At 41.8% G+C, this 15,581-nt stretch overlaps 1 protein-coding gene across 1 annotated transcript; it reads left to right on the forward strand.

Annotated features, from left to right (window-relative positions):
• The first annotated feature begins 12,957 nt into the window (after positions 1-12,957).
• Positions 12,958-15,108, forward strand: LOC149378939 (uncharacterized). Its single transcript, XM_089603908.1, has 2 exons — positions 12,958-13,503; positions 13,594-15,108. The coding sequence occupies exons 1-2, from the start codon at positions 12,958-12,960 to the stop codon at positions 15,106-15,108; spliced, it is 2,061 nt and encodes a 686-aa protein (XP_089460034.1).
• The last annotated feature ends 473 nt before the right edge of the window (positions 15,109-15,581 follow it).

The raw sequence follows: 15,581 nt of genomic DNA on the forward strand, positions 1-15,581 counted from the left end.
TGTCTTTCTAGTTTCTTTTATTTACCGTATTCGTTTTATGCTTGTTGTTATTTCTTTTATTCTATGTTATTACCCTGCTAATAAAACACAAATAAAAGCTTTAAACAACATCTTAAAACGTTCCGTTACACTTGATTCTTTTTCGCACCTAAATAGGACCAAGCTTTAATTTATTTCTTTTTCTTCGAGCTGGAGTAAACCCGCATTAAAAGTGGCATAACTCTCTGCTCAGTAATCTAAATTTAATGATTCTTTAATCAAATTAAAGCTCTGTCTGTCCTCTGTCCAATGCCACCGGTTTAGGCTGAAAAGGACATCGGAGCCGCCAGATATGGCGATTTTACTCCGAGGTGCGCGGCTGTCTGAAACTCCAGTTTTTTAGAAATCCGGATTTTCAAACCCCACTACCATGAGTTATAGAACTCTAATGAGAAAACTTTCTTGAGCAAAAATGTTTTTCTTATGATTATAAACATGATGTGTAAGATTAAAATTTTTGATTTTTGAAAGATTAATTGAAATTGAATTTTTACAAAACTAGTTTGAATTTTGAAAAACCGTTTTCACTTTCAAACTTGAAAATATTTTGTCATCCAAATCAAATAAATTTTCAAAATGTTTTCAAAACTATATCTATATCACATATGTTCAAAATCTATATGCTCTTGAAAATTTGAGTGGGAGGTCTCTTTGTAGACAAGCCGAAAAATAAAAAGATGTGTAATCTCAAACTTTCAAGTGTTCGAGTGAGTTGAAGTTCACACTTCCCTCACGCACTTTCCCGAAATAGAAAATAGGAAAAGATCGAGTATGTACCTTGTGCCTTTATGCACTAATACTACTCTGAACATGTCGATCTAGGATTCTCTTCTAGTTGTCCGCTCTGTCGCTCTCTAACTAGGAAATCTGTTTCCGAACTTATAAGAGTCGATGAACCAACTCCAAAAACTAAGTGGGAGGGTTATATTCGTTGTTTGTAACCCACGATCCCCAACACTAATGAAAGATGCAATAACGTGGGACTAAGAGCCGCTCTTGCGACCCTCACTTAAATGTGAGTACTCCAAGGCGTTATTGCTTCGATCATTGCTCAATGAGCTACGTCCGAGAGTGATGCAATGATGGCAAGGCCTCCCCTTGGGGGATTGTTTTTCAAAGCTGATCTTTTGGACTAAGTGATTGGTTGCACGCTTAGGCTCAATCCCTAGTATCCTCCCTTGAGGCTCTGCGAAAGGATGTGAGTGATCAAACCAATTTAAAAGGTGGCTAGTCAAAATAGATGTATTGACATCTTGGCTTAGCATTAATGATGTGTCATTTACTTATAAATGGAGATTTTTTGCGGCCTTCTCTTGAGGGAGTAAATTATCGTTTGGTTTATAACACCTTTGGATTTTACAAAAGTCTTAATAAAACTTAAATCCTAAACCAAAGACTAATCATAAACTTGTTTCAACTTTTATAGGCAATATGTCTCTCAACCCTCTCTCTACAATTCTTTCCTCGAATAAACTCGAAGGTGACAATTACGTCGACTGGAAACGTAACCTCGACATAATACCTAACATTAACAAGCACAAATGGGTACTCACCACCCGGTGTCCTCCTCTGACGAATGATGATTGGACTCAAGAGGACAATGACGCCTTAGCGGCCTGGCTTCGATCTGATGAGATTGTGAGGTGCTATATCTTGGCATCTATGAACAATATGCTGAAAGAGCAACATCGTGACATCGAGACTGCCGCTGACATGCTCTACAATCTCCTTGAGATGTTTGGAGGGCAAAGGCGTCAAACAAGGCTACAAGCAGTCCGACAGTTTATGAACTGTCATATGCAGGCTAGGACTCCTGTTGGAGACTTTATGATATTGATCATTAGTCATCTGAGTAAAAGGGAAATCCTAGGATCTGAGATTGATGGGAAGAATGTCATAGATGTGATCTTAGAAACTCTCCCCGCATCTCTTGACACCTTCAAGATGAACTACTCCATTAACAAGCTAGAGTACACTGTTACCAAGCTTATGGAGGAACTTCACACTGCTGTAGATTTCACTAAGAGAAAGAGGAATCAAGGAGAGGCACATGCTACTGAGCAAAAAGCCTTCGCCTCTGGAACTGTGAAGAGACCTTACAAGGCCGATAAAAAGAACTGTCCTGCCAATCTCAAAGCAAAGGAACATAGTATTGTACTAGTTACCGAAGCATGCTTAGTAGCTGATAATGTATCAACGTGGATTCTTGACTCCGCTGCTACTAACCATATTTGTTGTTCCTTGAATGGTTTCAAGAAAACCAAAAGCTTAGAGGAAGGCGAGTTCTGTTTCAAATGGGGTGATGGGAGCCTGGTGTCTGCAAAGGCTGTGGGATCCGTGACGCTGTCTTTTGAAGACCGCACTTTAAACTTGAATAATGTTTATTTTGTTCCTACCTTTGGGAAGAACTTAATATCCGTTGCTCGTCTTCGAGCAAGATTATTATTTAAAGTTTATAAAGAATGGAATTCGTATTTCTTTTTCTAATTCTTTCGTCACTGATGCATGTATGAAGAATGGTCTTTTTTACATCTATCCCACTCAACCTTCTCTTTTAGACACCGAAATAGATAACGATCTAATTAGGGAGCCAAAGAGGATCAAACTTTCTGAATCCTCCGATCTAACAAAATCAACATACCTCTGGCACTTAAGACTTGGTCATATCAGTCTAGATAGGATTAAGAGACTTGTGAGGGATGGTCCACTCCAAGCCTCTGCAATAGGTTCACTACCTACTTGTGAATCCTGTATAGAAGGAAAAATGACTAAGCGACCTTTCTCCGATAAGGGTCGAAGAGCCACTGAGTTGCTGGAACTAATACATTCTGATGTATGTGGTCCGCTCAACCAACAGGCACGTGGAGGATACGAATACTTCGTTACCTTCACTGATGATTACTCAAGATATGGGTTTGTCTATTTGCTTAAACACAAATCCGAGACCTTTAACGTATTTAAGGTCTTTAGGGCTTTAGTGGAAAAGCAAACTGGCAAAGTGATCAAAACCCTTCGATCCGATCGAGGTGGTGAGTATATGTCTGGAGAGTTCCATGACTTTCTTAAAGAAGAAGGTATCGCTTCTCAGCTTACCGCACCTGGCACACCTCAACAAAACGGAGTGTCAGAGAGAAGAAACCGAACTCTTATGGAGATGGTTAGATCAATGATGAGTTATTCATCACTCCCGCTTTCCTTTTGGGGATATGCCCTCGAAACAGCCGCTTACATTCTGAACCAAGTTCCGTCTAAAACGGTTCCTGGTACTCCTTATGAACGATGGACTGGCCGTAAAGTGAATCTTGGCCGCATCCGAATTTGGGGTTGCCCTGCACACGTGCTGAGGAAAAAGACTAGCAAGTTGGCTAGTAGGTCAGAATTGTGCCTGTTTGTAGGATATCCGAAGGAAACCAAAGGTTTTACTTTCTATAGTCCCGAGGATGATAAGACTTTTGTTAGCACGAATGCTCGTTTCCTCGAGGAGGACTTTATGAAAGATGCAAAACCTAGAAGCAAAATTGTGCTTGAAGAAAAGTTGGGTGAGGAAGCTTCTACCTCATCTGTAAGAACTGTTCTTACCCCAACTGAAACACAACCTAACTCATCAGAATCTCGTCAAGTAGTACTTCGACGTAGTGGGAGGGCTACTCAAAAGCCTGACAGGTACATGTCTTATGGAGACTCTCTTGTAGCCGTCTCCGACATGGATGACCCTGTTTCCTATAGCCAAGCGATGGCTTGTTCTGAATCAAACCTTTGGCTTGACGCCATGAAAGTTGAAATGCACTCGATGTATGTCAACGAAGTCTGGAAACTTGTAGACCTTCCTGAAGGGATTAAACCCGTAGGGTGTAAGTGGATATACAAGAAGAAAATGGGTCCTGATCGGAACGTCGAGACGTTCAAAGCACGACTTGTGGCGAAGGGTTATACCCAACAAGAAGGGATTGACTATGAAGAAACCTTCTCGCCAGTCGCGATGCTTAAATCCATCCGCATACTCCTATCCATAGCTGCAGCTCTCGACTATGAGATCTGGCAAATGGATGTCAAGACAGCCTTTCTGAATGGCAATCTTGACGAGCGCATTTACATGGCTCAACCAGACGGTTTCGTGGATAAAGGTCAAGAGACCAAGGTTTGTGAGTTGCTTAAATCCATTTATGGACTAAAGCAAGCATCTAGGTCATGGAATATTAGATTCGATGAAACTGTAAAGAGCTTTGGCTTTGAACAGTCAATAGATGAGCCTTGTGTTTACAAGTTAATACACGAAGGTAAAGTTGTGTTTCTGGTACTATATGTCGATGATATACTACTCATTGGTAATGACGTGGGTAAGTTATCTGAGGTTAAGGTCTGGCTAGCAAAGAAATTCGATATGAAGGATCTAGGAGAAGCCGCGTACATTCTGGGGATCCAAATCTTTCGAGATAGGAAAAACCGGACCCTGTCGCTCTCTCAAGCATCTTATATTGATAAGGTGATGGATCGTTTCTCGATGCAAGACTGCAAGAGGGGTCAAACACCCTTTAGACATGGAATTTCACTCTCTAAGGACCAGTCTCCCAAGACTGCACAAGAGATTGAAGACATGAGGAAGATTCCTTACGCCTCTGCCGTAGGAAGCCTTATGTATGCTATGCTTTGCACTAGACCTGACATCTGTTTCGCCGTTGGCGTAGTTAGCCGTTTCCAATCCAACCCTGGACCCGAGCACTGGATTGCTGTTAAGCATGTTCTTAAGTATCTTCGAAGAACTAGGAACTTGATGCTTACATACTCAGGTACTGACCTGACTATGACGGGATATACCGACTCCGATTTTCAAGCGGATAAGGATTCCAGGAAATCCACTTCGGGATCTGTGTTCACCCTTAATGGTGGAGCTGTTGTGTGGAGAAGTATTAAGCAATCTTGCATTGCTGACTCCACAATGGAAGCAGAATATGTGGCTGCTTGTAAAGCATCCAAAGAGGCTGTATGGCTTAGAAAGTTCCTTAAGTATTTGGAAGTTGTTCCAAACGTCGACGAGCCCATGACCCGTTATTGTGATAATAGTGGGGCAGTCGCTAACTCAAAGGAACCTAGAAGCCATAAGCGCTCTAAGCATATTGAGAGGAAATACCATTTGATTCGAGAGATCGTGCAGCGCGGAGACGTGGAAGTAAAGAAGATCTCAACGGTGGACAACCTCGCAGATCCATTCACCAAGGCCCTAGCGAACAAGGTCTTCGACCAACATCGTGAGGGATTAGGCATGAAGGACTACACACACCTTCTTTGAGTCAAGTGGGAGTTTGTTGTCAATGGTGCCCACAAGAAGAGTTGTAGTCTTTATTTTGTACATTTGATGTAATAAAGTCTCATGAAGACTCTTGCTTGTAATTGCCTATCTATTCATTAATAAAGTTGAAACGTTCATTCATTCTTTCTTTGTTTGAAGCTTTATGATAAAACCTTAGTCTTTTAGTCCATAGACAAACTTAACAACTTACGAAGAGACAAATGTAGATTTGCATGAACAAACTCTTCGTAGTTTGCTTAAAACGATATATTCGCAATCTTAGGGTCAAAGGACTATTGACCTCAGTATGATTGTTAGAAGAATCTATGATGTCTGGTTATGAGGCATTGAGAGTTGGGGACTCTATAGTTCTTCTAGGTATCTTCCGAAGGTACTGAATTGACCAGTGCACTTCTAGAGACAAGATAAGAACAAACCATTTAACCTCTTATGTCTCGAAGTCACTATGTATGAATTGCATCATGCTTACCTTAATCCTGAAATGAGACATGCCATTTCACACCTTAGTATTCTCATTTAAGAAAGTCAAAGTTCGGACTCACTATGTGATTCCGAACAAGGCCTATTGGTGAAGTACTAAGTTGTGAGTCTATCATGAGTAACTTTGTGAAGTTCTCATAGATATGGAATTCATGTACAAGATTGCTGAAATGCAATGTATGTCACCTCATGCTTTGTTCCTTGGAGTGTGAATAAATGAACTGGCCAGTGTCCAAATTGAGTCCTGACTCTTTTGGATGAAACAATGTGACTTGTTAGCTCCTCGTCAATACATTGTTTCTAACTTATTCACAAGCAACAAAGGAGTTGAGGAAATAACAGCTAGAAGGGTAAAATGGTAATTTAGTAAATCCCGACTAGCTGATGACATTCATGAAGGGTAAACATAGATAATATTCAGTGGATCCGCTCATCATAATTAGGTCGAATTCTTGAGTAGAAAATAAATTCATTTGAACCGAGAGATTTTCAGTGTCAGCTCTTTAGTGGAGTCAGTTGGCATTAAGCTAAACTTGGAAAAGGTTTGTGAACTTTTGAGTCCAAGTGTTTAGCTCAAGCTTTGTTCATTTGGGTCCATGAGGTCACTGTCACGAATCACATCGATAGGAATAGTTAAACTGGAAGCTAAGTCAAAACAAGAACGAAAATAGTCAAAAGGGTATTTTTGTCTTTTGAGACATATGATGAAACGAATGTCAATAAATTTTTTGACAAGTTCATTTGATGACTTAATGTCACTCGGCCATAACTTGATTATTGGGCCTTGTGAATTAATTTCGTTTCATAAGAATTTTATTGAAAATTCTTAATGGGCTTTTCTCATGTTGTCATGAACAAATGAAGAAGCTTCTAGAAGCTCCTTCTAGATGAGAATAGGCGCCCATGATACCCAAGGAAAGAGAGAATATTTTGTGCATAAATGTATGAAGATACTTGCCAAAAGAAAAAGAGGAAACAAATTTCCTCTAAGGGAAATAAGAGGTAGGCGCCCAACACAAGAAACAAGCAAGGAATGGAACAAAAAAGGAAACAAATCCAAGGGCTTCTAGAAGCCTATTTGGCCGAGTGACTCTAAGGGAAGGAGAGCAATATTTGCTCATGAATATGTGATATTCAATGAAAGAGGAAACTACCTTATTGAAGGTAAAACCTCCCCTATAATTAGAGGCCTCATTCCCTTCATTCCATTCATTCCACATAAGTTAGAGATTGAGAGCTTCTCTCTCTAGAACTTGTGGTTGCCGCCCCTCTTCTCTCTCTCTCTAAGTTTATTTTCGATTTTTCTTGTCTTGGCACCTAGGTCCTCACTCGACCTAGTGTTTAGCTCTGCGACTTCGAGACTCGTTCTTAAGTCGTAGTGTTTAAAAGTGCCCACTCACTGATTCCTTCTTTTCGAGTGATTTAGTGATAAAAACTTTCGTGGGTTCTCGAGGTGCCGAGGAAAGAAAGAGAGACGTGCTGCGAAGGGAGACGAGCGTTGCAAACTTTCCACAAGCTTCTTCAAAGTTCAAGCTTCAAGAAAGGTTAGTAAACTTCTAGCTCATATTGGTTTTTAATTACATGTACTTGCACTTGTCTAGGTTAGTAAAAACTGTTTTACTTGTAAAAGAAAATTTTTAAAATTCCGCCGCTTATCGAAGCGTTAATTATTTTCTCAAACCCTAGATCGATTCCAACAACGAGGACTTGAAAGTCGACTCGAGGAATCTTGATTGGAGTCAACCCAAGGACTTGAAAATTAACTCTTGGATTTGAGATTTGACACAAGGACTTGCCTTCCCCTGATCTGGATGCCTCGGTCAATTCCAACGTAATTGGGGTTGATCCCGTCATTTTGAGTTTCGGTGTTTGCTCGTTGAGCTTGGTTACACTCTTGCCTTGTCTACCTGAAGAGGTTTGTGATAAAGGCTTGGTTCATTCTTGGTATGTCGGGGAGATTCACCAGCCTTTTGTCTACCTCCCTAACCAAAGCCTCATGGTCGCCTAGCGTGCTTTGCTCTAGGGGCTGACTTGCGTTTCCTTGAGGAAGCAAGTTTGTGTCCCCTTGCTCTCAATAGTGAAGGTTGTACTTTGAACTCTTCGCCTGAGGGCTTTGGGTGTTTTCCACGGCTCTAGTTCTTCGATTGTTGACCGCTCGAGAAGTAGTAGGTGGGATAGACATCGTGTTATTGATTGTTTGATAAGTAAAGAAAATGATGATGTAAGACTCTCGTGATTGTTGCTCGAGACCCTCACCCTCTACACCAAAATGTTAATGCTCGAAATTAGATCAACACTTACAACCAGAGTACTTAGATCTAGGTCCGGACCCTGTGACCGCACTAAGGCCAAAATGGTACGAATTCCTTCAACTCTAAGCTCCGTGTAAAGAATTATGGGTTAGTTCGTGAGTTTTCTCCAGTTATGTCGTCGCTCCAGCTATGCTTGTGTGTTCCTGAGAAATGAAGAACACTTGAGCTATTCGGGTGCGGAGGTAGTGCCTCTGGCCCGCACTCTGACGCTAAACATTAGCGTGATTGCATTGGGGGCGTAAAAAATATCGAGAGAAGGATCTCATCGGGATGTGAATTCGGTAGAGCTTCCAGTGTGTTGAAATTTGTTCCCTCCTCCCTCGCGGAGAGGGGGTGTTTATAGTGTTGGAATAGATCTATGATAAAGAAAAGATTATCGCCTCTAGCAAGCGGCGAAATATAAAAATTTCTTTAAAAACTCATAAAACGTTTTTACTACCTAGACAAAGTGCATGAGCATATAATTTAAAATTTTAAAACTACTTTGAGTTTTCACTCGGTACCAACCTTGAGTGGAGCTTGAGCGTTGAGAAGCCTTAGGAAGGTTGAATCACTCGTCTCCCCACTTAGCTTGTCTCCTACTAGTCTTCTTGAACCTGTGAGTAACCACGAACGTTTCTACCACTAGAGTCTTTCGAGTATGGTTATGATTTAGTGTGTGGGCACTTTTAAACACTACGACTCGAGAACTTGTCTTGGAGCCAAAGAGCTAAAACAAAACACTAGGTCTAATGAGGACTTAGGTGCTAAAACAAAAGAACAAGAAGAGAGAGAGAAAGGGGCGGCAACTATTCTAGAGAGAGAGGCTTTCAATCTCTAAAATTGTGTGTTGTGAATTGTGAATGAGGTGAGGTATTTATAGGAGGAGGGTTTGCCTTGAAAATGAAGTTTCCTCTTTTCTATAGAATATCACATATTCATGAGAAAATCCTTATTTCCTCTTTTCCCACTTGGATGTCCAACATGTGCCATCAAGGCATTTGGATTTGTTTCCTCATTTGTTTTTCCTCTCTCTTGGCCGCCCACTCTCATTCCTCATGGAGCAAATTTGTTTCCTCTTTTTCTTTTGGCAAGTATTTTCATACATCAATGCACAAATAAACGCTCTTTCTCTCTTGGGATGGACGGTTTTGAGGCTTCTAGAACATGTTTCTAGATGTTTCTTTATTTGTTCATGACAATATAAGAAAATCCCATGTAGAATTTTCACATAAAATTCAATGAAATGAAAATCAATCCTCAAGGCCAAATTTATTTAAGTTGGCCGTGTGGATAGATTCATTGTCATCATATGACAATGTCAAAAAACTTATTTATCGACATTCATACCATCTTATGTCCAAAAGAACAAAATTACCCTTTAGACAATTTTTGTAAAACTTGTCTAGTTCAACATTTGAACTTGTTTTGACTTAGCTTTCATATTTAACTAATCCTACTATAATGACTTGTGGTAGTGACCTCATGGATCCAAATGAACAAAGCTTGAGCTAGCATACTTGGACTCAAAAGTTCACAAACCTTTTCCAAGTTCTAGCTTAATGTCAATTGACTCCACTATAGAGTTGACACTGAAATCTCTCGGTTCAAATTAATATATTTTCTACTCAAGAATTATACTTAATTGTAATGAGTGCATCCATTGAATATTATCTATGTTTACCCTTCATGAATATCATCAACTAGATGGGATTTACAAAATTACCATTTTACCCTTCTAGTTGTTATTTCCTCAACTCATTTGTCGCTTGTGAATAAGTTAGAAACAATGTATTGACGAGGAGCTAACAAGTCACATTGATTCATCCAAAGGAGTCATGACTCAATTTGGATACTGGCCAATTCATTTATTCACATTCCAAGGAACAAAGCATGGGGTGATATACATTGCATTTCAGCAATCTTGTACATGAATTCCATATTTATGAGATCTTCACAAAGTTGTTCATGACATCTTCATAACTTAGTATTTCACCAATAGATCTTGTCTATATCACATAGTGAATCTAGAACTCTGACTTTCTCAATTGAGAGTACGTAAGCTATGAAATGACATGTCTCATTTCAGGATTGAGGTAAGCATGATGCAATTCATACATAGTGACTCTGAGACAGAAGAGGTTAAATGGTTTGTTCTTACAATGTCTCTAGAAGTGCACTGGTCAATTTAGTATCTTCAGAAGATACCTAGGAAGAACTATAGAGTCTCCAACTCTCTATGTCTCATAACCAGACATCATAGATTCTCCTAACAATCATACCGAGATCAATAGCCCTTTGATCCTTAGATTGTGAATATGCTGTTTTAAGCAAACCATGAATAGTTTGTTCATGCAAATCTATATTTGACTCTTCATTCGTTGTTAGGTTTGTTTAAGGACTAAAGACTAAGGTTTATCGTAAAGCTTCAAACAAACAAGGAAGAATGAATAAAAGTTTCAACTTTTATTCATTATTTAGCAGTTACAAGCAAGAGTCTTCGTGAGACTTTATTACATCACATGTATATAAGTAATGATTACTACTCTTCTTATGGGCACCAATGCCAATATATAGAGTCGGGGGGACTCAAGGAGCTGTTTTGGGCATGATTAAGCAACACATGGCCATACGGCCATGAGCATAGCCTACCGCTGGCCCTTGGACCGGCCGTGTGACAACTGTAAGGCCTGGCCGATCGGGTGATTTATTGTGCGGTTTAACTGCAACGCGACACATGACCGTCGAAGCAGCAATGGGCCGACCTTGTGGCACAGTCGGGCGATGATGGACCATCTAGGCGGTGAGGGACCGATCAGGCGACAATGGGCCGACTGATAAGTGAGATTCATTCACACTTATCTATGACTCTTAGATAAGAATCGGAACTTGTTCTTAGTGTTTTTGATGTTATTTTGTATTTTTGTTATGTTTTCAGGATAAAGAGAGTGAGAGAAGGCTGTGGTGCGAAAACGGGTTGAATCGGAGCTAAATCGAGGAAGTTATGGCCTTTTGAAGTAAAGTCAACAAAAGTCAACGACGGTCAACAAGAAGTCAGCGTTTCAAGGTTGGCGCGCCGCGCCTATTGAATGGCGCGCCGCGCCCTGGTGACTAAATTTACACCCGAGAGCTCGAGCGGCCAACGCACAAGAGAGGCGCGACGCGCCTTCAGAATTTTACGAGTGGCGCGCCGCGCCAGTTGCTTTTTCAGTATTTTTGGAGCTCGTCTTTTAAATTATTTTTGGCCCTTGGATCTCATCCAAGGGTCCATATTTGCTCCGAAAACCTCTCCTAAACCCTCATATACACTTATTCAAAGAGGAGGGAAGGGAGGCTTGAGAATAGAACACTTTACTTTTGTTTGAAAAACTAGAGAGAGAAAGTGAGAGAGAGAAAGCTAGGGTTTGGCACTCATTTTGTTCTTGAGCTTGGGAGTGAAGAAGAAGAGGGAGAAGTGACAACCTCCATCATCCTCATCAACTCCATTTGTTCATCCTTAACTCTATCTCTTTTATTTATAGTTCTTTATTTATTTACTTCATTTTTTGCTTTGTTGAACATATTTTAAGCTTTCAAATATTCTATTTGAGTTTTTGTTAACTACCTTTATTTATTGAGCATTGAGTATTGTGATTACTTTATTGTTTTATCTAAGTGGAATATTGAAGTAGTACTTGAGTTTAATGGAAGCTTCATTTGGTTGTTGAGATTTGCATTCAATGTCTTGTTTCTTTATTATTTTACTTCTTTTACTTATTTCAATTTTACTTTGTTTATTCTTAACCATGAGTAGCTAAGTAGATTTGGGGTGCGATGTAGTTGAGTAGTTGAGTTGGTTGGTCAAACATTTAGATTAGATTGGTGCTTCATGGTTGGGTTGAGAGTGAAATTCTATGGGTATGGGTGTGTGTTAGCGCTAACTAGAGTAGCTACCTAGTTAGTGAATCTTAGACAAGTTTAGACACCGAGAGGTAATAAACGAGTGAGCTCTACCCATCCCATCTTTACCCTTCCTAGAGCTATAGAAAGACTAGGGAGTAGTTGTAGTTGATTGAAATCCCGGGCTAAATGCGATTTTGTGTTTTAATAGAACCCAAACCGAGAGGTGTAAGTTCGACACATAGCTAGATTCCTAAAGACTCGAGAGAGATTAGTGAATGTTATAGGAGGGATTGAGACAAAGTTTTACCACTCTAAACCCGAGCTTAGAATCGTATCTTGATCGACCGACTCGATGAAATAACAAAATCGTGCCCCTTCCTTTTAACTTGCGTTTAAATATTGTTTTCACTTTTGTTTACATTTCCTCTTGTTCTCAAAACAATAAAAAAAAACCCCATTTTTCATTTTCATAACTCGAAAAAGAAAGCTAGTGAGTTTGCTTCGGAAATAGTCTAGAGTCCTTGTGGGATCGATATCCGTGCTTTTGCACTCTATTACTTGACGACACGTTCGCTTGCGTCGTGTAGAACTTTTCTTTAGTTAAGAAAATTCCCATCAAGTTTTTGGCGCCGTTGCCGGGGACTACGGTTCTATTTTCGATTGAATTATCTAGTTTGATTTTTTTGAGTTACTTGTTATTATTGTGCTTATTGTGTGCCTCTTATATTTTAAAGGTGCATGCGACGACGTAACCCTCCGCTCATTCCTATCAATCACGAGATTGAACGGACTTGCCGACGAAACCGAGCGGAGGCAAGGCGAGCCGCCATGGAAGGAGACAATGAAGCACAACATCGTGCTCGTTGAAATGGAGAACAAGTGGAAGAACGAAGGACCATACTCGACTATGGTCAACCCACTTTTGACGAGCATCAATCGGCGATACGAATTCCAGAGATGGAAGGGAACCCGAATTTCGAGATTAAAACCTCGATCATTCACATGGTGCAAAACAATCAATTCGCCGGTTCCCCCTCCGGAGATCCGCAAGATCACATCAACAATTTCTTGCGGATTTGCAACACGTTCAACCTCCCTCATTTGTCCAAGGAAGCCGTGTGTCTCCGACTTTTTCCGTTCTCCATCCGAGACCGCGCACATGGGTGGTTATCCTCTCTTGCTCCGGGTTCACTCACCACATGGGATGACTTATGCTCGAAGTTCATCTCACGATTCTTCACTTTTGAGAAGATGACCCGGAGGAGAAATGAAATCCATAACTTTGGACAATTCGACGGAGAGTCCCTTTACGAAGCATGGTCTCGCTTCAAGGACATGATTCGGAAGTGTCCGGGCCACGGTATAGCGGAGTGGGTGCAACTACAAATCTTCTATAGCGGGCTTATGGTCTCGACTCAAGACCGAGTCAACACCGCATCGGGAGGCTCACTTCTCGACAACACCACCACCGACGTGTTTGCACTACTCGAGAAGATGGCCCAAGTGAACGATCAATGACCGGTCGAGAGGAGAATTGCCGCGAGAGAGCCGATAACTCCGGAGATGGAGCTCCTCAAATAGTTGACAATTAAGGTAGCCAAACTCGCGAAGACCGTCCACGGAGAAGAAGCGGCGAAGGCGGTGGGGACATCTTACCACAAGTGTGGTTTGTGTGCGGGTCCTCACCCGACGGACGAATGTGGCGAGATAGAGGAGTCTAAGTTTGTGGGAAACCACAACAATCGTCCCACTTACCAAAACTCGGGGAATTATTACACGGGAGCGAGGAACAATCATCCAAACTTCTCATGGAGAAATCCTCAAGACCAAGTGGCAATGCAACCGGCTCCACCTCAACCCCAACAACCATACCTTCCACCACATCATCAACAACATCAACACCCACCGCCTCAACAACACCATCAACAACACCATGGGAGCTCTCAATACCGGAATAATCCTCCTCCTCAAGACAAGAGACCGAATCTTGAAGAATTAATTGCCCAAATGGAAATTGAAAACACCAAGTTCATGACGAATACCACGGCCGCACTCGAACGCCAAGAAGCGGCCCTCAAAAGCAACTCCGCCCAAATAAGAACTCTTGAAGTTCAAATGGGTCACTTCTCTAAAGCCATGAGCGAGAGACCGCAAGGTTCCCTCCCAAGCTACACCGACGTCAACCCTCGACCACAATGTAACGCCATTACATTGAGAAGCGGTATTGTGACCAACGACTCGACCGAGAGTCAAGAGAAGAAGAGAGGAAAGGCACACGTGGACGAGTCATCACCGACGGATCAAGTTTCACCGACAAGGCTTCCGATCGCTCCACCAAGTACCAAGGTGCCCGTTCAAGTCCCTTTTCCTCAACGCCTCAAGAAGAACGAGCTCGACAAGCAATTTGGTAAGTTTCTTGATATCTTCAAGAAACTCGAAATCAACATACCATTTGCCGAAGCGATAGAGCAAATACCAAAGTATGCGAAGTTCTTAAAGGAGATCATTACCCACAAGAGACGGATAAGCGAAGAGTGCGACACTATCGCTATCACCGAGGAGTGTAGTGTGATTATCCAACGGAGGCTACCCAAGAAGTTGAAAGATCCGGGGAGTTTCACCGTCCCTTGTGATATTGGAGGCTCGAATCTTGGGAGAGCGCTTTGTGACTTGGGAGCTAGCATCAACTTGATGCCGTACTCGGTCTTCGTCAAGCTTGGAATCGGGGAGATCGCACCGACCCGCATCATGCTTCAAATGGCGGATCGGTCGATCAAGTATCCGCGGGGAGTGATCGAGGACGTACTCGTTAAGGTGGATAAATTCATCCTCCCGGCGGATTTTGTTGTGCTCGACATGGAGGAGGATCGAAACATTCCGATCATTTTGGGTAAACCATTCTTAGCGACCGCCGGTGCGCTCATCGATGTGCAAAAAGGAGAATTGAAGTTGCGGGTCAATGGCGAAGAAGCTCATTTCAACGTCTTCAACTCGGTGAAATACCCGCGAGCTAGCGACGACGTATTTCGCATCGACCCGCATCACGCTTCAAATGGCGGACCGGTCGATCAAGTATCCGCGGGGAGTGATCGAGGACGTACTCGTTAAGGTGGATAAATTCATCCTCCCGGCGGATTTTGTTGTGCTCGACATGGAGGAGGATCGAAACATTCCGATCATTTTGGGGAGACCATTCTTAGCGACCGCCGGTGCGCTCATCGATGTGCAAAAAAGAGAATTGAAGTTGCGGGTCAATGGCGAAGAAGCTCATTTCAACGTCTTCAACTCGGTGAAATACCCGCGAGCTAGCGACGACGTATTCCGCATCGACATGTGTAACTCCATAATCAACGACTACGCTCACCAATCCACCGATTCACTAGAGGTATGCCTTCTAAACTCAATGGATTTTTCTAATGACTTGTTGAAATGTGAAGCTTTAGATGAGGCAAGATACATGGATAGCTTTGAGCCTAACCGAAAGAAGTACTTTGAGAGTTTGGGGGAGAGACCACCACGAGTCCTTCCATCAATTGAGAAGGCACCCGAGCTCGAGCTCAAGGAGTTACCATCACATCTCC

Source organism: Urtica dioica, chromosome 12 (assembly GCF_054948205.1).
Source record: "Urtica dioica subsp. dioica isolate 48M chromosome 12, U.dioica_male_clone48M_v1_H2, whole genome shotgun sequence".
NCBI classification, from domain to species: Eukaryota; Viridiplantae; Streptophyta; class Magnoliopsida; order Rosales; family Urticaceae; genus Urtica; species Urtica dioica.